General features: G+C 42.5%; 1 protein-coding gene across 1 annotated transcript in view; it reads left to right on the forward strand.

The window, feature by feature from the left end:
* The window catches only part of LOC140212364 (solute carrier family 22 member 23-like), a 131,122-nt gene that overhangs the window by 22,769 nt on the left and 85,049 nt on the right, over positions 1 to 23,304 (forward strand). Inside the window, exons 2-3 of the mRNA XM_072283072.1 lie at positions 2,763 to 2,866; positions 3,695 to 3,849. Of these exons, the coding sequence (XP_072139173.1) occupies positions 2,763 to 2,866; positions 3,695 to 3,849 (259 nt within the window). The remainder of the gene's footprint in view (positions 1 to 2,762; positions 2,867 to 3,694; positions 3,850 to 23,304) is intronic.

Consider the following 23,304-nt stretch of genomic DNA (forward strand, 5'->3'; position numbering starts at 1 on the left):
CATCCAATTTCTGAATGGACATTGAACCCATGAACACGTCCTCATGACTTTTGTCCTTTTTTGCACTACTTACTTAATTTAACTATTATATATATATCTTAATATATAAAACATAATATTTGAGCATGTGAGTATTTTTCATTGTGCTGCTGCCACGGTGTTCATGACATATACTGGTGATATTAAACCTGATTCTGATTCTACCAAAGATCCACAAACCTGACTGTCTGGGTAGGCCTATTGTCCCTGCCTGCTCCTGCCTCACTGAACTAGTGTCTACATCCTCGAACTCCATTCTATTTCCCCTTGGTTCAGTCCCTTCCTACTTACATTTGTGGCACTTCACATGTTCTGGATAGCCTTAAAAACTGTTAATACCCTGACCCGACTGCCTCGTTTTCACAATGGATGCTCAGTCCCGATACACTTGAATCCCCCATTCAGAAAACTTTAAAACACTCTGCTTCTTTCTCAAAAGACCGAACCAGTTCCCCGTCCTCCGACTGGCAGAACTGGTCTTCACCCTGAACAATTTTTCCTTCCGCACTAGACTCGAGGTGTGGCCATGAGCCCCAGCTATGCCTGTCTTTTGTTTGGCTATGTAGTGCAATCCATGTTTCAAGCCTTCATTGGTAATGCTCCCTAATTTTTTCTGCACTACGTTGACAATTGCATTGGTGCTGCTTCATGCACCCATGCTAAGCTTGTCAATTTTGTTAACTTTGCCTCCAACTTCCACCCTGCCCTTAAATTCATTTGGTTCATTTCTAATGCCTCCTTCCCTATTCTTGATTTCTCTGTCTCTAGAGACACTGTCAACCAGCATCTTTTATAAACATACAGATTCCCATCGTTATCTTGAATGCAGAATTAAGATCAGAGTGCAGAGACAGAGAGTGGAAGGTCTCATGCTATCCATTTGAAGTAGGCTGCCGTGGGTTTATTGTGTTCACTCTCCAGAAGTGGCTGTGTGACCTTGGCTTCACTCGAAGAGAGATCAATTCAACCAGCAGGGCTGTAGCTGAGGCAGCAGAGAAAGGATCAGCATGGGTGTGGACCAAGTATGTCCAGAGGGGCAGATAGTCAGACAGTGTACACATATCTTGCAAACCCTTCAGTAGTTGCATAGACACCTGAAGAGTAGACTATCTGTTGGATGGAAGTGACCAACAACTCTGACAGAGGCAGATGCCAAGTTTTTAAGCTCACCAGTGGGAGGTGGTGCTTTAGCACTGCTGGCCCACCACCTCGAGGGAGTCTTGATCACAAGCGGGCCGAAACTCCTGAAGACAGGTGGCAGATCAACTGATGATCCCACTGGTGATAGCATAGGACAGTTAATATTTTAGTCCATGTGTATTTTGTAACTATACCTCTCCCCATATTGTCTCCTGTAAAGATGTCCCTTTTCTCAGTTCCTTCATCTCCATCTCATTCCAGGGTGAACTTTCCTTTCCAGGATATCAGACATGTTCTCCTTCAAAGAACATGGTTTCCCTTCCTCCACCATGGATGCTGCCCTCCCCCACATTTGCCCCATTTCCAGACATCCACACTCACCCAATCTTCCTGCCATCATAATAGTGATGGAGCTCCTCCTGTCCTCGCCTTCCACCCCATGAGCCTCCACGTCTGACACATCAGTTCCCGGAGCTTCCGCCATCTTCAAAGGGACCTTACCACCAACATATTGGTACCTCCCCACACTCCTACTTTTGACTTTCCACAGGGGTCACTCCCTTCGTGAGTCCCTAGTTCATTCAGCCCTTGCCACTAATCTGCTTTCTGGCAATTATCCCTGCAAGCAACAGAGTGCTGTACCTGCCCATTTACCTCCTCCCTTGCCTCCATTCAGGGTCCCAAACAATCCATCCGGTGGGGGCGGCAACACTTCACCTGCGAATCCCTTGAGGTAGTCCATTGTGTCCGGTGCTCCAAATGCAGCCGCCTCTACATTGGTGAGACCCGACGTAAATTTGGGGGCCACTTTGAACACCTCTGCTCCATCCACCAAACACAGAGCTTCTCAGTGGTCAACCATTTAAATTCCTATTCACGTTCCCGTTCTGTCATGTGGGTCCATGGCCGCCTCTTTTTCTACGAGGGTGGAAGAGCAATACCTCATATTCCAACTGGGTAGTCTCCAACTCAACGGCATCAATTCTTCCTTCCTGTAATTTATTTTTTTTTCTTCCCCTTCTTTTCTATTCCTTATTCTGGCCCATCATCTCTTCTCCTCCCCTGTCTATCACCTCTTCCTGGTGCCCTTTCTTCCCTTTCTCCTATGGTCCACTCTCCTCTCCTAACAGATGCCTTCTTCTCCAGCCCTTTACCTTTTCTCTCACCTGGCTCACCTTGAGGCCAGTCCTCCTGCCCCTTCCCCCCACCTTTTTATTCTGGCATCTTTTCTCTCTTCCTTTCTATTCCTAAAGAGGGCTGTTGGTCCGAAACGTTGACTGTTTATTCATTTCTATAGATGTTGTCTGCCTGCCAAGTGCCTCCAACATTTTGTGTGTATTGCCCCTTCAGAAGTTTTTGGGTCATTCACCTGAAACATTAACGCTTTATAAATGTCACCTGACTTTCTGAGTGCTTCCAGCACTTTATCGGGAATAGAGGAAAGGCTCTCCTGGGGCAAAAGTTAATATCATAAGTAAGGAGCATCAACAAACCTCAGGGCAGGTAAAAAAACACTTAGTAGTATCATAAGAGCTTTGATATTGCTAATGATATTAATGATGTTTTTTGTTCATCTTCTCCAGTGGAACCTGATTTGCAATTCCTCATGGAAAGTCCATATTGCCAAATTTTCGTTGCTGGTTGGATTGATTATTGGTTACTTGGTAACAGGAAACTTAGCTGATTGGTAAGTGTAATACCTCTGTATAATAACTGGAGGCCCTCCATTGATCATGGATGTTGCATCCTTGCTGTGTACACAGCCAGCATAATACGATATGGAGAACAAGCTGTTTCCCATGCAGCATGCTCCCCCTCTCCAATCAGCTAATGAATCCAAAGGAATGGCAGAGACCTATAAAGTTTGGCACCACCAGTGTTGCAGGAGTTGCCAGTCAGCATTAGGACTGCTGTGGGGATTCCAGCTCCAGATTTTTCCCTCCAGGGTTTACTCCCAAAGCCTTCCCCATGAGTGGGTATAGCCACAAGACAGCTGAGGTTTGAGACCAGAGTTCTCCTTCTAGATGAGCTGCCAACTATGGCTGACAAGCCTCTATCTGCCCGAAGTGACTGGCTTTAAAGTGCAAGTCACCTGCCTTTATCCCTGCTGTCAGTAGAAATGGTTGTGCCGGGCTTAGTAGCTAAGCCAGGAGCTGGACTTGTTTGTCAGAGGCTATTTGAGACACCCACCATTTGGAGTATTTAATAGGTAGTAGGAGTTTATCCCCACTACTCCCCTGCCCCCTCGGTATGATAACCTTATGGAACTGTTTTACAACTAGTTTCACAAATAAAAGTAGGGTAAGATCATCTTGCTATTGAGTACTCTTTGTCTGTGTGCCTCTGTTCATGAGTGAGTACAATATCTAGGTGTTTTACATTGAGGCCAAAAGTTTAACTGTTTGGGAAAGAAGCTATGGGTTGATCTAGCATTTTTTTTTCAAGTGAATGTTTTAAAAATTGGAATTTTGCTGCTTGAGTTTAAATATTTAAAAGATTGCCCTTTGATTCCTAGGGTTGGCCGACAGCTGGTTCTGGTCATCTCAGTGTTGTTTGTATTGATCTTTGGACTGACGGTGGCTCTATCTGTGAACGTCACCATGTTCAGCACGCTGAGGTTCTTTGAGGGCTTTTCCCTAGCCGGGGTATTTCTGACACTCTATGTCATACGTGAGTAACATTTTTGATAAAGTAGCTGTCTTGGGTGTCTCTGAATCTAAAAATAATAACTAATGCTTCTTTACAATGTTTTCAACCAGAATCTAGGAACATTGTGTTGTGCATTAGTTCAGCAATTGATAGAGAAGACGGGGAAATAAATAAAGTTAAAATCCCAAACTGGAGATTTAAACATGTGACCCAGCTTGCTTTTTGAAATGTGTTGTTAAACCTGTTTCCTGCCTTGGGTGGATCTTAAGAATTTCATGGTAAACCGGCCAACATTTGTGATTCATACATCATCAAAAAGGATCCTTGGGTAACTTAAATGGTTATTATGTGTGGGGGTTGTTTTCAGAAGATCAACACATGTCTTGTGTCACAGCTGTAACTGAGCTACAAAAATGCTTAATTTGAAATATGTGGGGATGTTAGTAGCTACGTAATCCATTAATTAGCTCCCCATTGTTGGTTCCTACCACTTGCAGTAAAACGGTTTGGATCGGGAGCTTGGTTTTATAAAGGCATTTTGCAACTAATTGGACTGAAATTAATTGGCTGTTTATCATTCAGCTGTTTCTCCAATTTGTTCCAAACTTTTCATGGTCTTTCTATAAGTATGGGACTGGTCGGGTGCCACTGCTACTGGTTGGAACTATAACTCTATATTCTTGACATTCTGGTAAACACATAGTAAACAGTGTCTTTAAAGTTTTTTGTAATGCATCCCAGAATGTGTACACACTATCTTAATACTATCATGGCCTTTTCCTCATTTGCATAATTACTTCTATAATCTGTTTAACAAAAATTGAAGAAACCTTTGGGATGTTTAATCGCTCTGTTCTGCACTTTCCAAGTATGAAAGGTTTGAACACTGAGGCATCACCTACTTGTCCTTCTGTGACCTTTTATTCACAGTATGCACTCATATGTAATTTTTCTTCTACACACTTCACCCTGTTAAACTAACAAGCTCGTTTCAAACTCCAGATTCTGAAGACACAAGTGAATATTCTAAGCTGGTTATTCATTATAGTTTGAGAGAGTGATTCCCAACTTGTTGCCCAGTGCCCAAGAATGAATATTTTATTTCTTCCCAATTCTGATATTTGGTCTGAACAACATCTGAGCCTCTTGACCATGTCTACATGCTTTTGTGTTGAATTGCTGTCACATGATTAGCTGATTAGATATTCGCAGTGTGCTAGATGGTTAGAATTCAAGCAAGTCCTGGAGTCCATGGACTCCTTTCTTCATGGTAATTGTTCCACAGCATGAAGGTTGGGAACCCCCTGGCCTAGGAGGACCTGTGTGTATCCATGGGTGATGAGAGGCACAGGGTAGAAGGGCAGATGTTACACCTCCGAGGAAGTGGTGGTGATGGAAATAGTCCATTTGGATTAATTGAGTTCTGTCTCTGCTAGTGTAGCCTGATCTGGGCATTCCTTACAGATTTGTACTTCGCAGCTGTCTTGCTTTCATTATCATTCAGCAGGTGGCTTCAGCAGTTTATCTGCACGACAGTCCGGTCCTGTAAGAGAGATTACCCATGTCCCACCCTCTGCAGTTTTAAACTAACCTGATTTCTATCTCCCAGTTCTGTCCGTCATTGATCTGAAACATTAACTTGTACAATTCATATCTCTTCACAAGACTGCCTCACCTGTAGAACATTTCCAGATTTTATTTAAATTTCCAACACTGATTTTCTTTTACAATGAAAATTACGACTTTTTAATCTATTCTGCAAGTTTTGTGGCTTCCTGAAGCTACTACATATTTCTTCCTAATTTTATAAGTTTGACATATTTTGTGATTGTGTTCCCTGTTCCAGAGTGAAATCATCTAGGTGTGGACTATGTGTTTTACACCCCTGATAGGAGTGTGTCACTTAGTCCTTCAGCCAAGCAGGTACTCGTGTTTCTTCCCCCCAAGTACATTAAACCAAATTCTATCGTCATGTTTTGGGTGATATTATTGAGGGGCAGTAGAAGAGAAATGTACTTGTCTCTTTCATATATGGTTTGTTTATAAAGCCCAGAGGTATGCAAGTTGGTTTGTCTACAGCATAACAAATGCAATTCCATAGTAACTTCATTGGAATTGATGTGGTTTGTGATGGAAGAGAGAGCTGGTATTTTGGAAAATGAATGCAAATTTATTACCGAACTGATAATCAACTTCCTTCATGTGGTATAAAATCTAAAACCAATGTGCATTTTCTCAGATGATAAGTGCACGCCAATTGGTCAGAAAAGAGGTTTTATTGTTTTGAATGCTAAATATAAAACTTCAGTTTGAATACATCGAGATAGCAAGTTTAAGAGAGAGAAGAGAAGACAACATACAAGATGTTGGAGAAACTCTGGGTACAGCAGCATCTATGGAGGAAAATGGATAGTCGATGTTTTTCAAGTTAAGACCCTTCATCTGGTCCAGACCAAGACCTCCTGAGTTCCTCCAGCATCTCGTGTGTCACTCCAGATTCCATCATCGGCAGGCTTGTGTGTCCAGGAGAAGGCATGCCCTTAACTGCAGACCCTGATCAAGTACTAGGAATGTGGGAGGTAGGGCCAGTGTCACAGTGATTCTGAGATCTAATTTACTGTGGCAAAAGATGGCAGGACTTTATCATGGAAAAGCCCGTTTGGAGCCAAACCTTTCGTATGGGGGACAGGATGGAAACTGAGTGGCGACTAGGAGCATTGACCTTTTCGTAAACCAGAGGAGTGTGTAGAGAGGTATCAACCCTTAAAAGGTCATTGGGAATAGGTCCTTGGGTCCACATTTGTCCACTAGCCCTGTAAGCCTCTCCTAGCTATTCATTCTGGATGAATTTTAAACATTGTCCATGTGCCCACTTTGACCACTATTTCTGGCAGCTCTGTCCAAATACACATCACATTTTGTCTGACAAAGTTCCCTTGATATCCTTTTTTAAACCTCTTGCTTCTGATTTTTAACCACCTACCAAATTGTTTACTTAGCATTTGGTATGTTCTTCTAATACTGGAGGAGACCACTGGTCTATTTGTCTGTTCTGTCTTCCTTCGTCTGGTTGCTTCAGTGGGATTACTGAATGAGTTGTGTTGTGTTGTGCTGTTGGATTGCTCATGTCTTCTGCCCACACATGGATTTATTGAGCTGTCTGTTGATACTTCATGCTTACTGGTGAGTGCATCCACATATCTGATCTGCTTGTTCCTGTAGCCCTGCCTCTTCACTCACTTTTCTGTAAACATCAGACACTTGATATATGTTGATCTCTAAACAAGATCACAGCTGATCTACTCAGAATCATTCTCCTCCCAGTGTAGATAAACCATTCCACGCTCGAGGGGTTTCACCTCCCCGTCTGCCTGGGATGCTGGCTCTAACTTTGAGTAATGTGTAACCATGCTTTGTGGTAACACTCAGTGGATCTACCAGATGGGCATTCAAACTTGATAAGTTTCTGGTTATCAGGAGTGTGTGGAAAGTGGGTTTTTGAACCAGGTATTTCACACTGTTTCTGATGTGGCAGCTGTCCCCTTGTTCCTTTGGCCTGTCAATGTTATCAGCTAAGCCTCTGATTGCACCCTGGCTAATCTTAACCAACTTTAATCTGTGTGTGTGTGTGTGTGTCTGTCTGTGTCCACGTGCATGTGCTTTGTATGTGTGTCTTGGTGAAAAATGTGTGAACAGTACAGAAGACTAAAATTTTCAAGTTGGGCAACATCTATAGGCAAGAGTCTAAGAGGGTCAGATCCAAATCCTTCATGGCTTTTCAGGTGCCTGCCTGAAACATCACCTTGAAATGTCATCCATTGGAAACGCTGAGGATTTCTTGCATCTCATCTGATTTCATCTGTTTCCATGAATTGAGTCTGATTCTAATCAGTCTTTATATCAGGTTTGGTCAATTCTACTAGAGGTTGTAAGTTTAAGGTAAGGAACTTGAGTAATGTTTTCACACAGAGGATGCTATGTATATGGAATGAACTGTCAGAGGACGTGGTTAGGAGGGATTAGACAGATACATGGATAGGAAGAGCTTGGAGGGATTTGAGTCAAGTACATGCTAATTGGACTAGCTTAGATGGGGATATGGGTTAGCATGGATGAGTTGGGCTGAAGGGCTCTTTTCTATGCTGTATGACAGACTCTACTTTTAAAAGTGGGAAACTGTTCTCAATTGTCTCTACCCTAACCTAGTCAATGAGGTTATCCAAAGTACATCACTCAATGGAGACCTTGAAGCAACAGTCCATGGAAGTAATCGCACTCTTATGATATATTGATTGAACCAAAACCACACAGAATCCTACAGCACCTTCAACTCGGTCAGTCCTGACCACAGAGAAGTGTCAATGCAAGTGAGACTGAGCCTGCGGCAACCCAAAGCCACAGGTCCCAAGGAGAAGGTAGACTGGAAGGCATTCTCCTCGCAACCTATTCTTCAAGCCCAGTACACAGTGGAGGTGAGAAATCACTTCGGCCCACTGGAAAGTGGGGAGGAAGAGACTGCCACCTACCGCTATCAATGGCTCGTAGATGCACACACAGATGCAACAAAGAGTTTGCTTACTGCGAAGCAAATCAAGAAGAGTCGGATCTCGAAACATCCTGACGTCATCGCAACAAGAGGTGTGGTCAATGCTTGTCATGCAGAACTTAGAAGGAGCGAAACAGAAAAGCTAAGAGACAAGTTCAAGACAGCAAAGAAGAATCTCTTTGCCACCTATGACCGACTGAAGGAAGAGGAAGTAGCTGAGAGGATTAGAGAGATAGAAGCTGCTAATGTAAGACATGCAGCATGGAGAAGCATGGCACCTAGTCAATGAGGTCAGTAGACGGTAGAAGTCCCCATCAGGTCAAATAAGTGGTAAAACAGCAGAGGACCGTGTCCTGACATGGTTTACCCACTTTAAGAACCTTTTGGGAAGCCCTCCAACGATCACGGAAGAAGAAGAGGACATGCCCACGATACTAATGCAAGTCGACATCGATGATGGCCCATTCACCATTGAGGAACTGAAGAAGGCCAAATATGCACTCAAACAGGGCAGGAGTACTGGACCAGATGGGATGCCACCAGATGTCCTGAAGGACTGCGACCTGGACGACATCTTGCTGGACATATGTAATATGGCACTGATGAAAGGTGACAAACCAGAACAGTGGTCACTCTCAAACATTATCCCAGTCCCCAAGTCTGGATCCCTCACACAGACAGATAACTACCGCGGTATCAGCTTGACCTGCATCTTAGCAAAGTTATACAATCGGATGATCTTGAACAGGATTCTCACGGCCATTGACCCCCAGCTAAGATTCAATCAGAATGGTTTTCAGCAGAAGCGTACAACAGTAAGGCAAATACTTGCTCTCTGTAGGATCATTGAGGAAGTCAAGAAGAACAACAACCTACCAGCCGTGCTTGCTTACGTCGATTTTGGCAAAGCTTTTGACTCCGTTCACCGATCCTGAAAGCCTACGGAGTGCCAGACCGTCTACTGAGAGCAATAGAGTCCAGCTATACCAAAACCATGGCAAAAGTTGTATCACCAGATGGAGAAACATCAGTGTTCAAGCTCCTAGCTGGTGTGCTGCAAGGAGACACTCTGGTACCCTACATCTTTATAATCGTCCTTGATTACGCTCTACGTCAAGCTACCAAAGAACATGACAAGCTTGGTTTTACCATAAAACCAGGGCGAACCAAAAGGGTCAGACCAGTTACGCTCACAGATCTCGATTTTGCAGATGACAGATGGAGGAAGCACAGCAGCTACTGACAAAAGTGGAAATTGAGTGCAATAAAGTTGGACTTCACCTAAACTCTAAAAAGACAGTACATGGCGTTTAACTGCGACGAAAGTACTCTCAAGACCATAGAGAATGATACCATTAAGAAAGTCTTTGACTACAAGTACCTTGGGTCAAGAATGATGAGCTCGGAGAAGGACATAAAGATATGGAAGGTGCTGGTATGGAGGGCAATGAACGACATGAAGGAAATCTGGAAGTCAAACTTGACCAGAGGGCTTAAAAAGAGGATCTTCATAGCAGTCATAGAGTCCATTCTCACGTACGGATGTGAGACGTGGACACTCACCAAGACCATGTGAAAGTCTCTAGATGGTTGCTATACACGAATGCTCCGGATGGCTCTTGACGTGAGTTGGCAACAGCACATGACAAACGTCGAGCTCTATAACAAGCAACCGATGCTCACTACTAAAATCGTGGCGAGAAGACTGCCAACTAGCAGGGCACTGTCTACGCCACCCCGAGCTACCTGCCAGCCTAGACATTATATGGGAGCCCAAGCACGGGAGGATGAACCCTCCCAAGACTACAGTCAACACGCTCCTAGAAGACAGCGGCACAGCTAATGTAGATGAACTGAACACACTGATGAGGGAGAGGGAGAAGTGGAGAGTCTGTCATCGTGCCTGGCGCCGGCCCCCTAGGGCTGAGTCGACGTAGTAGAAGAAGTAGAATACAAGTAATAGAAGCAGGAGAAGATTCTGCAGAACCTCAACCAGCTCTGCTGGTTGGCAAGGTCTTTGGCCTCCACGCCTTTCTCTATTGACTTACATAAGCTTAACTTCTGTCCAAAAGTCTATCTCTTGGGTTAGATTTTTATCCAGCTCCTGGGATAAAGATTTCCATAGATTCACAGCTGGAAGAAGAAACCCCTCCTCGCATCTGTCTGAGCTGGCTATGTTACTGTATGCTGTTGTATTAGATTGCCCATGAGAGGATACATCTTCTCTGCTCACCATCTGTCCTGTGAAGTCTCTCCATCTTTCGATCAGACCACCCCTTATTCTTCTAAATCCTAATGAGCAAATACTCAAAGCAAGGCTCGTTAAAGGACTAAGATTAGAGCAGCAAGACTTTTCCCCATTCTTGTACTTGACCTAATATTCTATTTCCTTACTGATCATCAAACCTGTATTTCTCGCAGGGTCACTCAATTTCTCTGAATCAAATTATCTTGCTGTGTATAAATAACACGATTTTTACGACTGTAGTTGGATTCAAGTTACTTGCACCATCAATCTTTCTATACAACCAACCTGCCTGTATACCTTGGGCTAATTTATTGTCTTCCTCCGAATTCGTATTATCACCTCTGTGCCTTTCACAAATTTGGATTCTTGAACAAAACGCAGAAAACAAGTAAAACTAGGAATGCTGTAGATGATTGGCAGATGAGACCGTATCTGTGGGGAGAGAAACAGTTAATGCTCCAATAAGACTAGTAAAGTCAGAAGGCAAGCTCCTGAGCAGTGGAGTGGGTGTCGAGAACAAAGGACTGTCTCTGGAGTGGGTGGAACCTGCTGCTAGATATGGTGCCATAACATGGAGGTTCACTACAGCTTACTGCATCGGTCCCCAACCACCGGGCCACGGACCGGCACCGGGCCGCAAAGCATGTGCTACCAGACCACGAGGAAACGATATGAGTCAGCTGCACCTTTCCTCATTCCCTGTCACGCACTGTTGAACTTGAACATAGGGTTGCCAACTGTCCCATATTTGCCGGGACATCCCGTATATTGGGCTAAATTGGTTTGTCCCATACAGGACCGCCCTTGTCCCGTATTTTCCCCGCTAAGGTACAGCGTTCCTATGAAACAGTTCGTGCCAAAATGATTTAAAACAAAGAAGCAATTGCCATTAATTTATATGGGGAAAAATTTTTCAGCGTTCCCAGAATCACAAAATAACTTACCAAATCATACCAAATAACACATAAAACCTAAAATAACACTAACATATAGTAAAAGCAGGAATGATATGATAAATACACAGCCTATGTAAAGTAGAAATAATATATGTACAGTATAGTCAGGAAGATTAAGCCAAAATCGAAATTTGTGGGGGGGGAAAAAATTGGCACGTACGTGCATGCGCACACAGGTGCCCGCGCAAGGCTTCATGGTCATGGTAGTCTTTCCTGGGGTAAAGTGTTCCGTATTTGACTGCTACTTTTGTCCCTTATTTGGGAGTGAGAAAGTTGGCAACCCTAGATGTGAAAGACACGTTGAGCTGAGTTTAACCCTATTTGAACACCCCCACCCCCCAGTCAGCTGGTCCGCAAGAATATTGTCAATATTAAACCAGTCCGCGTGCAAAAAAGGTTGGGGACCGCTGGCTTGCTGTACGAGCTAAAGGTGATGTAAATATGTTAATGAAGAGGTCAGGGAAGGAAAAAAATCAAAATGCTGGAATGAAATTGTTGCTGGAAATCTGAAATAAAAGGGTTTGTTGGAAATACCCAGCAGGTCAGGCATCATCTGTGGAGAGGGAAAACACTGTTTACATTTCAGATTTTAACTTCATCAGTCCTCAGGACCTGTTTCCAAAATGCATCAGGCTTGTTTAGATCAGGGATCCCCAACCTTTTTTGCACCACGGACCGGTTTAATATTGACAATATTCTTGCGGACCAGCTGACCGGGGGGGGGGGTGGGGTGGAGATGTTCAAGTAGGGTTAAACTCACCTCAACATGTCTTTTACAGTTAGGGTTGCCAGCTTTCTGTGGTTGGGGACCGCTGGTTTAGATGTTCCTTTGAACTTTTTGAATAGAACTTTTTGGCCGCAATGAGCAAAGGTATGTTTGGAGAAAAAAGGGTGCAGAATTTCATGAAAAGAACACCTCTCCAACTGTTAAGCATGGGGGTGGATCGATCATACTTTGGGCTTGTGTTGCAGCCAGTGGCACAGGGAATATTTCACTGGTAGAGGGAAGAATGAATTCAATTAAATACCAGCAAATTCTGGAAGCAAACATCACACCGTCTGTGTATTTAAAAAAAAAAGCTGAAGATGAAAAGAGAATGGCTTCTACAACAGGATAATGATCCTAAACACACCTCAAAATCCACGATTGACTACCTCAAGAGGTACAAGCTGAAGGTTTTGCCATGACCCTCACAGTCTCCCGACCTAAACATCATCGAGAATCTGGATAGACCTCAAAAGAGCAGTGCATACAAAACAGCCCAAGAATCTCACAGAACTAGAAGCCTTTTGCAAGGAAGAATGGGTGAAAATCCCCCAAACAAGAATTGAAAGACTTAGCTGGCTACAGAAAGCGTTTACAAGCTGTGATACTTGCCAAAAGGGGTGTTACTAAGTACTGACCATGCAGGACGCCCAAACTTTTGCATCGGGCCCTTTTCCTTTTTTGTTATTTTGAAACAGTAAAAGATGGAAATGAAAAAGTTTTCTTGCTTAAAAATTTTAAAGAAATGTGTCATCTTTAACTTTATGCCTTTTCGAAATCAGTTCATCTTTTACTTGTTTAGCTATTCACAGTAACAGAAATTTTGACTGGGGTGCCCAAACTTTTGCATGCCACTGTAATTGAGAACTGCCTTCGTTGTTCTGATCTCTGGAGCCTTGCACTTTAGCCTCTGGCTGTATTCGGGTAGGAGAATGACAGCCAAGTGATCAGATTTCCCAAAATTTTGTCCGGACGTGGAACAGTAGGTGTTACTTATCGGAGTATAGCAGTAATCTGATGTGTTGTGTCCCTGGGTGCGACAGGTTTATATGCTGATGGCAATTGGCAAGTGTTTTTCTCAAATAAGCCTGATTTGAAATCCGTTGGGGTGGACAATTTCTTGTTTAGTGATGGCAGCATTCAATATCTTGAGTACTTGATTACAGTCAGCTTTTGGCAGTATGTAAGCTGCAGTCAGAATTACAGGAGAACTCTTGATAAGTTAAATGGTCAGCACTCAATTATTAGATGTTCTAAGTTGGGGCACAAGAGTGGAACAAAACAGTCACATTCAAGAGTTTTTCATGAAACTCAGACATTCCTCCTTTTGTCTCCTCTGAGTCAGCAGTTTGGTCCATCTTGTGTATCGAGAAGCCATTGGGTTGGATCTCATCATCGAATCAAGTGTGTTTTGAGTGAACCATGTCTCCATGAAATACAGAACATTGCAATTCCTCATTTCCATCCGATAGAGCATTCTTGCTCTTAGGTTCTCAATCTTGTTCTCCAGTGTTAACAAGATGCTGGGAAGGAGGGGTGGGTCTCATCCCTCTGTGTTTCAGCTTAACTTAGAGTCCACCCCTCCTCCCTGTCTTTTGGTTACTGCGATGTACCTTCATCTGCTTAAAGGTAACACACCTGCATGCTTAAGAGTTAAGTCTGCTGAGTCCTTTAGCAGATGTGAAATTGCTGGTTCATTAATACGGTTCAGAAGTACATGGCTTAACAGGAAGTGACATGCTGCAGATTACAGTCAGAGTAATTCAAAAGAGGTTGATTTAGATGTTTTGTAAGCAGCCTGCTGCACTTTGTGGTTCTCTGGTGCCATTTTGGGGTTTATTACTTTCGAGTCCTCCAGGACCTTATCTGTTGCTAGTGAAGACACAAAGGCCCAGCAATCACCCCTCTTAATGTTCTGGGATATATGCCATCAGGCCTTGGGAATATAGCCACCTTAATGCTTTTCAGAAGGTCCAGCACTATTCCCTCCTCAATGTCCCAGTATATTAGTATGGCGCACTCTACCTTCATTAACCTCAGATCTTTCTCCTCAATAAATGCCAATACAAAGTACTCAGTTTAGTACCTCAGCCACTTGTTTTAACTTTGAGTGCAAATTTTCTCCTTTATCCTTGAGTGGATCTATTCTTTGCCTGGTTATCCTCTTTTTTTTTTCTAAATGTAAGTATAAAATGCTTCAGGATCTCCTTGATCCCGCTCTCTAACGAAGTTTCATGTCTCCATTAGGCCTTCCTGATCACCTGCACGAGCACTTGCCTGTTATCTTTATATTCCACAAAGGGCCAACTTGACTTTGTCTTCCTAAACCTTGTGTATACTTTTCCTTCCTGACAGAATCTATGACCAGCTGAGTCATCACAGCTTTCCTTACCATCCTTGTCCTTGCTCCTTACTGCTACATGCTGATTCTGAGCGAGGCTTTAACCAACTCTCACATGCCAGTCATGTACTTGTCTGACAGCAGCTGCTTCCAATGAATAGTACTTAGCTCCTGTTTTATCCTGTCATAATGTGCCCTGAGTATCTTTCCACAAGATCCAATTGTTATCCTTATGTCCTAATTCATAACTATCTTTAACTTCCCCAGTGCTGATAGGAACTTTCCTAATCCAAGAGGTATAGATGGGTTGAGATTTCTTCAGTACATCCAAAGGGGTTCTCGAAGCAGTATGTGGAGAGTCCAGCTAGAGGAAAGGAACCACAGAATTAGTTTAATATTTATTCTTATTTAAAAATTCATTATTTTAGTTTTATCGAGGCACGACTGCGCAAGCGTGTGGACATCAGAGAGTTAGACCGGCAAGAGGGATTTAAAAGGAGACAGCTTTATAGAGTGGGTGACAGAGTAGGAGGGCTTTGGTCCAACAGGGCTTCGGCGATAACAGTTCGAGGCGGGGTAAGCTACTTGTGAGGAATAGGAAGTATGTCTTTGAGGCTAGTGTTTTGTACAGGTGACAGATGTGGGATGTCCGGGAGACTCCCAGCCTCCTGGACAGTCACATCTGCACCAGGTGCATTGAGCTGCAGCTCCTTAGGGACTGGGTTAAGGAATTAGAGATGCAGCTCGATGACCTTCATCTGGTCAGGGAAAGTGAGGAGGTGATAGAGAGGAGCTATAGGCAAGTAGATACACCAGGGCCTGGGGAGACAGATAAGTGGGTGACAGTTAGGAGAGGGAAGGGCAGGAGTCAGATACTAGAGAGTACCCCAGTGGCTGTCCCCCTTAATAATAAGTACTCCTGTTTGAGTACTGTTGGGGCGGGGGGGGCAGTCTACCTGGGGGAAGCAATAGTGGCCGTGCCTCTGGCACAGAGTCAGGCCCTGTGGCTCAGAAGGGTAGGGAAAGGAAGAGGATAGCAACAGTGATAGGAGACTCTATAATTAGGGGAGGTCAGACAGGCGATTCTGTGGATGCAGAAAAGAAGCACGGATGTTAGTTTGCCTGCCAGGTGCCAGGGTCCGGAATGTTTCTGATCATGGCATTATATCCTGAAATGGGAAGGTGAACAGACAGAGGTTGTGGTATATATTGGTACCAATGACATAGGTAGGAAAAGGGAAGAGATCCTGAAAACAGACTACAGGGAGTTAGGAAAGAAGCTAAGAAACAGGACCTCAAAGGTAGTAATCTGGGATTACTGCCTGTGCCACATGACATTGAGTGAGGTGGAGGATAAATGCGTAGCTGAGGGATTGGAACGGGGGCAAGGATTCAGATTTCTGGATCATTGGGACTTCTTTTGGGGCAGGCACGACCTGTACAAAAAGGACGGGTGATACTTGAATCACAGGGGAACCAATATCCTGGCAGGGAGGTTTGCTAAGGCTGTTGGGGAGAGTTTAAGCTAGAATTGCTGCGGGGTAGAAGAGATTGAGGAAGGGGCAGTTGGCTCACAAATAGAAAAAGCTTGTAAGCAGTGTGAAAGGGAAGATAGGTGATAGAGAAGGGATGCGTTCAGACCAACAGTTTGCGATGTGTCTATTTTAATGCAAGCAGCATCATGAACAAAGCGAATGAGCTTAGAGCGTGGATCAGTGCTTGGAGCTATGATGTTGTGGCCATGACAGAAACTTGGTTGGCTCGGGGGCAGGTATGGTTACTTAAAGACTTTAGATGTTGCAGAAAGGTCAGGGAGGGAGGTAAAAGAGGTGGGGGTGTGGCACTGCTGATCAGAGATAATGTCATGGATACAAAAAAGGAGGAAGACATGCAGGGATTGTCTACTGAGTCTCTGTGGGTGGAAGTTAGGAACAGGAAGGGGTCAATAATTCTACTGGGTGTTTTTTATAGACCTCCCAATAGTAATAGGGACATCGAGGCGCAGACAGGGAGACAGATTCTGGAAAGGTGTAATAATAACAGGGTCGGCGTGATGGGAGATTTTAATTTCCCAAATATTGATTGGCATCTTCCTAGAGCAGGGGGTTTAGATGGGATGGAGTTTGTTAGGTGTTCAGGAAGGCTTCCTGACATAGTATGTAGATAAGCCTACAAGAGGAGAGGCTGTACTTGATATTGGGAAATGAAACTGGTCAGGTGTCAGGTCTCTCAGTGGGGGAGCATTTTGGAGATAGTGATCACAATTCTATATCCTTTACCATAGTGTTGGAGAGGGATACGAACAGACAAGTTAGGAAAGCATTTAATTGGAGTAAGGTGAAATATGAAGCTATCAGGCAGGAACTTGGAAGTATAAGTTGGGAACAGATGTTCTCAGGGAAATGTAGGGCAGAAATGTGGCAAATGTTCAGGGGATATTTGCTTAGGTACGTTCCAGTGAGGCAAAGAAGGGATGGTAGGGCACAAGAACTGTGGTGTACAAAGATTATTGAAAATCTAGTCAAGAAGAAAAGAAAGCTTATGAAAGGTTCAAAAAACTAGGTAATGGTAGAGATCTAGAAAATTATAAAGCCAGCATGAAGGGCCTTAAGAATGAAATTAGGAGAGCCGGAAAGGGCCATGAGAAGGCCTCGGCAGACAGGTTTAAGGAAAACCCTAAGGCATTCTACAAGTATGTGAAAAGCAGGAGGATAAGACATGAGAGAATAAGACCAAACAAGCATGACAGTGGAAAACTGTGCATGGAATCAGAGGAGATAGCAGAGGTACTTAATGAATACTTTGCTTCAGTATTCACTACGGAAAAGGACCTTGGCGATTGTAGGGATGGCTTACGGCAGACTGAAAAGCTTGAGCATATAGACATTAAGAAAGGGGATGTGCTGGAGCTTTAGGAAAGCATCAAGTTGGGTAAGTCGCCGGGACCAGACAAGGTGTACTGTTGGAGGCGAGGGAGGAGATTGCTGAGCCTCTGGTAATAATCTTTGCATCATCAGTGAGGACGGGAGAGGTTCCAGAGGATTGGAGGGTTGTGGATGTTGTTCCCTTATTCAAGAAAGGGAGTAGGGATAGCCCAGGAAATTATAGGCCAGTGAGTCTTACTTCAGTGGTTGGTGAGTTGATGGTGAAGATCCCGAGAAGCAGGATATATGAACATTTGGAGAGGTATAATATGATTCGGAATAGTCAGTATGGCTTTGTCAAAGGCAGGTCGTGCCTTGCGAGTCTGATTGAATTTTTTGAGGATGTGACTAAACACATTGAAGGTAGAGCTGTAGATGTGGTGTATATGGATCTCAGCAAGGCATTTGATAAGGTACCCCATGCAAGGCTTATTGAGAAAGTAAGGAGGCATGGGATCCAAGGGGACGTTGCTTTGTGGATCCAGAATTGGCTTGTCCACAGAAGGCAAAGAGTAGTTGTAGACGGGTCATATTCTGCATGGAGGCCAGTGACAAGTGGTGTACCTCAGGGATCTGTTCTGGGACCCCTATTCTTTGTGATTTTTATAAATGACCTGGATGAGGAAGTGGAGGGATGGGTTAGTAAATTTGCTGATGACACAAAGGTTGGGGGTGTTGTGGATAGTGTGGAGGGCTGTCAGGGGTTACAGTGGGACATTGATAGGATGCAAAACTGGACTGAGAAGTGGCAGGTGGAATTCAATCCAGATAAGTGTGAGGTGGTTCATTTTGGTAGGTCAAATATGATGGCAGAATATAGTATTAACGGTAAGACTCTTGGCAGTGTGGAGGATCATATGGATCTTGGGGTCCGAATCCATAGGACACTCAAAGCTGCTGCGCAGGTTAACTCTGTGGTTAAGAAGGCATATGGTGCATTGGCCTTCATCAACTGTGGGATTGAGTTCAAGAGCCCAGAGGTAATGTTGCAGCTATATAGAACCCTGGTCAGACCCCACTTGGAGTGCTGTGCTCAGTTCTGGTCATCTCACTTACAGGAAGAATGTGGAAACTTTTGAAAGGGTGCAGAGGAGATTTACAAGGATGTTGTCTGGATTGGGGAGCATTCCTTATGAGAATAGGTTGAGTGGACTTGGCCTTTTCTCCTTGGAGCAATGGAGGATGAGAGGTGACCTGATAGAGGTGTACAAGATGATGAGAGGCATTGATCGTGTGGATAGTCAGAGGCTTTTTCCCAGTGCTGAAATGGCTAACGCAAGAGGGCACAGTTTTAAGGTGCTTGGAAGCAGATACAGTGGAAATATCGGGGGTAAATTTTTTACGCAGAGAGCGGTGAGTGTGTGGAATGGGCTGCTGGCAATGGTGGTGGAGGCGGATACGATGGGGTCTTTTAAGAGACTTCTGAATAGGTACATGGAGCTCTGAAAAATAGAGGGCTATGGGTAACACCAGGTAATTTTTAAAATAAATATATATTCGGCACAGCTTTGTGGGCCCAAGGGCCTGTATTGTGCTGTAGGTTTTTCTGTTTTTCTATGTTATGCCTCTTGGTGCTTTTTATGGGACATTTTGAGTACATTTCACTTCTTTTTCACACTTTATGTACCTAAATGACACTGAAAAAGTAAAGGAACAAAGTTGATCTATTTTAGTGGTCCCCTTTGCAGTTACACTTTGAATTTTCTATTACACATCTGACACTGTCTGACTCGTCCGCTTACCTGGGCACCTCTGTACTCCGAGTTGACTTTTGTCCCTCTATTCCATTTATCACTTTCATTTGGTCTTTAATACTAAATTTTCCCTCAATCTTATTTTTATTCAATTTATAAGTCTGCGTATAGGGTCACTTTTGTGTAATTGTTCTCAGCCTGCTTGAAATGTGATTTAAAGAAATTTGCCTGGTTAAATCAGCAATAAATTAGCTTCAGGAAATTCTAATCTGTTTGGTATATAGGATCATCTAATTAGGCTAGTTACTATAATTGCAGTAAGATTTTTGGTAAGTAAAAAAATTCAAACCACAATGCTCTTGTATTTTTTTGTCAAAATGTGAAGTGTCTGAATAGATGCCCCTGAATATGATCAATGGCAATATTAAAGTATTTTTTGTTCGATTTAGTGTTTATTTGCATGACATCAGTCCTGATCAGCACCTGAGGGATGTATCAGGTTGAGCTGAACATTAACACAGATATATAATTGGCCTGAGATGGGCAGCTTGCAGAATGTATTTACAAAAGAGTGCTCACTTCACTATGATGTATTCACTTATTCCTACTCTTTTTGTCCGTTCCTTATCCATACCCTTGTTACTCAGGATTTAACTTCACCTGCTTGTGTTGTTTTCTTGTGTTGACTACTTGCTGGTTGAGAAACAGAGTTAATGTTTTGGGTTAGCTGAATGATCTTCAATCTGAAACATTCACTCAGTTTCTCACTCCACAGATGCTGCCTGACCTTGTGAGTGTTTCCAGAGGTTTCTGTGTTGTTTGATTACATATGGTACAGAAGGAGGCTATTCAGCCCATCAGGACCATACCCAAACCTAGCAAAACAAGATGAGGGAAATGAAGGTGGGGAATGGTTGAGTAAAGGAAAGTTTTTTAAAAAACTACTGTGAAGGAACTGATATTTCACCTTCACCGGTTGCTGGAATTTGAGCTCAGCTCAACCTACCCCTTCCTGCTGATGAATATAATCTTGTGCCAAACCATGGCTTCAGTGCCAGGTCCAGACAGAACTCAGAATCCTGAGGCATGTTTAGTGTTGTCCCCTCAGCTCTGTGGGCAGTGAGTGTAATGTGGTTCCAGGTCTGGGTTGAAAAGTGGTTAATTCTTAAGTTGTATTCAGTTAAATTTTAAATTATTTAAATGAATCATTTGGAAGTGATTGTAATTAGTTCAATTGCCTTTTCAGTGATATGTTGCCAGGCTGTTGGAGCATGGTGGTAACTGTCTGCAGCATAGTCATTGTTCACAGTTCACTCCTTGTGGAGAATTAGTGGCCCGGCTTGAAACCGGATATGGTCCTCTTGATATGTGGGGAGACATAAATTTACAATTACAACCAAAGTTGGACTCTTCCAATAGAAAAACTTATGAAACAAAGTCCTTACATAAAGGAAGTTAACACTCTTTTTGAGGATGTTGGTCTAATTGATATATGGAGGTACCTTTTCCCCGACAGAAGGGATAACACTCATTATTCTGCCCCACATTCCGTATATACAGGAATAGACTATTTTATAACATTTGGAAAAGATAGAGACAAAATAATCACCTGTGGAATTGGGACAATAGATGTAAGTGACCATGCACCTATATATTTATCTGTTGATTTTGACCTACAACCAAAGAATACTATTTGGAAATTAAATTCAAGTCTTCTCAATGATCCCTATTTTAAGGAACAAATTAAAAAAGAAATTGGTCTTTATTTAGAATTCAATGATAATGGAGAGGTTTCACCTCCCATTCTATGGAATACTCTGAAGGCTGTTTTAAGAGGGAAAATTACAGTGATATCTTCATATAAGGAATAAAATACTAGAGGAATTACAAAATAAGCTGAAGGAACTAGAGAAAAAAAACATTGAGTTTGGCACAGGATACACTAGAGGAAACTAAAAAAAAATCAGGAATGAAATTATAACAATTATAGCACAGAAACAGGCCATCTCAGCCCTTCTAGTCCCTGCCGAAATTAATAGTTTGGCTACACAAGAAATTAGAAAAAATTTAATGTTTCTGAAACAGAGACACTATGAAAGTGGATCTAAATCTATGAAAATACTGGCATAGAAACTGGAAAAAAAAAAGTAACAGAAAATACAATTCATAGAATTAGGGATCCAAGAACAAAAGTGATTTTAAAAAAAAAAATAAGCTAAGTGAAATTCATGAAGCTTTTGAAGTGTTTTACAAAACTCTATATTTCAAAGTTCCAGGGGGAAACTTAACCCAAACTGACACCTTCCTGAATTCTTTCGAGTTACCCACTTTAAGCAAAGAACAAAATAGAACGATGACTGCTGACATAACTGAAGCTGAAATAAAAACTGCAATTAGTAGTCACCAGGATCAGATGGATATATGGCAGAGTGGTATAAAGAGTTTAGAAGTGAGTTAATTCCTGTTTTACTCCCCATACTGAACTGGGCCCTGAGATAGGCGCAAATGCTACACAGCTGGAAGGAGGCGATAATCTCATCTATACCGAAAGAAGGCAAGGATAAAATAGAATGTGGGTCATTTTTAGACCAATATCTGTTCTTAATGTGGATTATAGAATATTTACCTCCATCATGGCCAAGCGATTAGAAGAGTTTCTACCCACACTGATACATAATGATCAGACAGGTTTCATACAACAATGCCAAACACAAGACAGTATATGAAGGGTATTTCACATTATGGATCATATTTAAAAAAAATGAAATTGAAGCAATAGTGATAAGCATGGATGCTGAAAAGGCATTTGATTCAGTTAATTGGAATTTTCTTTATAGAGTTTTACATAGATTTAGTCTACATGACACAATTATTAAAACTATACAGGCACTATACGACAATCCTACTGCCAGGATTTAAATCAATGGCTATTTATCTAATAGTTTTACCCTAGGGTTGTGCATGGTCACCGCTACTCTTCGCATTATATCTGGAACCATTAGCTCAATACATCAGACAAAATGAAGATATCAGGGGAATTACTATTAACGAGACAGAGCATAAATTGGCCTGTTATGTGGATGACATTTTGATCTATCTAGGACAACCAACAAACTCTTTACCTAAATTGATGCAATCCGTTGAACAATATGGCCAATTACCAGGATACAAGATCAACATAGATAAAACCCAACTACTTTCATATAACTATAGCCCACCAAGAGAAGAAAGATATCCTTGGGCATGGCAAACGGAGTCCGTCAAATATTTTGGCATCATTATCAGAATACAATTATCAGCCTATATATATAAAAAAAAAAAATTAAGAACGATACAAGGTGGATCCTAATTCCTTTTCTTGGTCTCAGTCCAAGGATTGAATCTATTAAAATGAATATACTGCCCAGACTACTATATCTCTTTCAGACCCTACCAATAGAGATTATCCAAAATCAATTCAATGAATGGAACACGATGCTATCAAGATATATATGGCAAGGTAAAAGGCCTAGGGTTCGTCTCAAAACTTTGCAATTAGCCAAGGAAAAGGGGGGATGGAGCCTACCTTCTCTTAGAGATTATTATTTTGCAGCACAGTTGAGAGCCGTGATATGCTGGTGAAACCCATCATATGACGCTCAATGGAAAAACACTGAGGAGAGGAAACTTTCCATCCCCATACAGGCAATTTTGGCTGTTAACAACCTACATAGTTGCATAAATAATATTGACAACCCGTGGGTGAAATAGACTCTTAAATTATGGAAAACTATTATAAAAGAATATAAACTAGAGAGAGACATTGCAATGGTGTGCATGTGACTCAGATTTTACGCCAAATAAACTGGATGCTAGATTTAAGGACTGGACAGCTAAAGGAATAACAGCTATTAGTAATATAATGAAAGAAGGAACACTGTTCAGCTTTGAAATGCTCAAGGAGAAACACTTATTAGAAAAACAAGACTTTTACCGATATTTACAGCTGCGACAATATGCTA

The sequence above is a fragment of the Mobula birostris genome, chromosome 19 (assembly GCF_030028105.1).
Source record: "Mobula birostris isolate sMobBir1 chromosome 19, sMobBir1.hap1, whole genome shotgun sequence".
In the NCBI taxonomy this organism is placed as follows: domain Eukaryota; kingdom Metazoa; phylum Chordata; class Chondrichthyes; order Myliobatiformes; family Myliobatidae; genus Mobula; species Mobula birostris.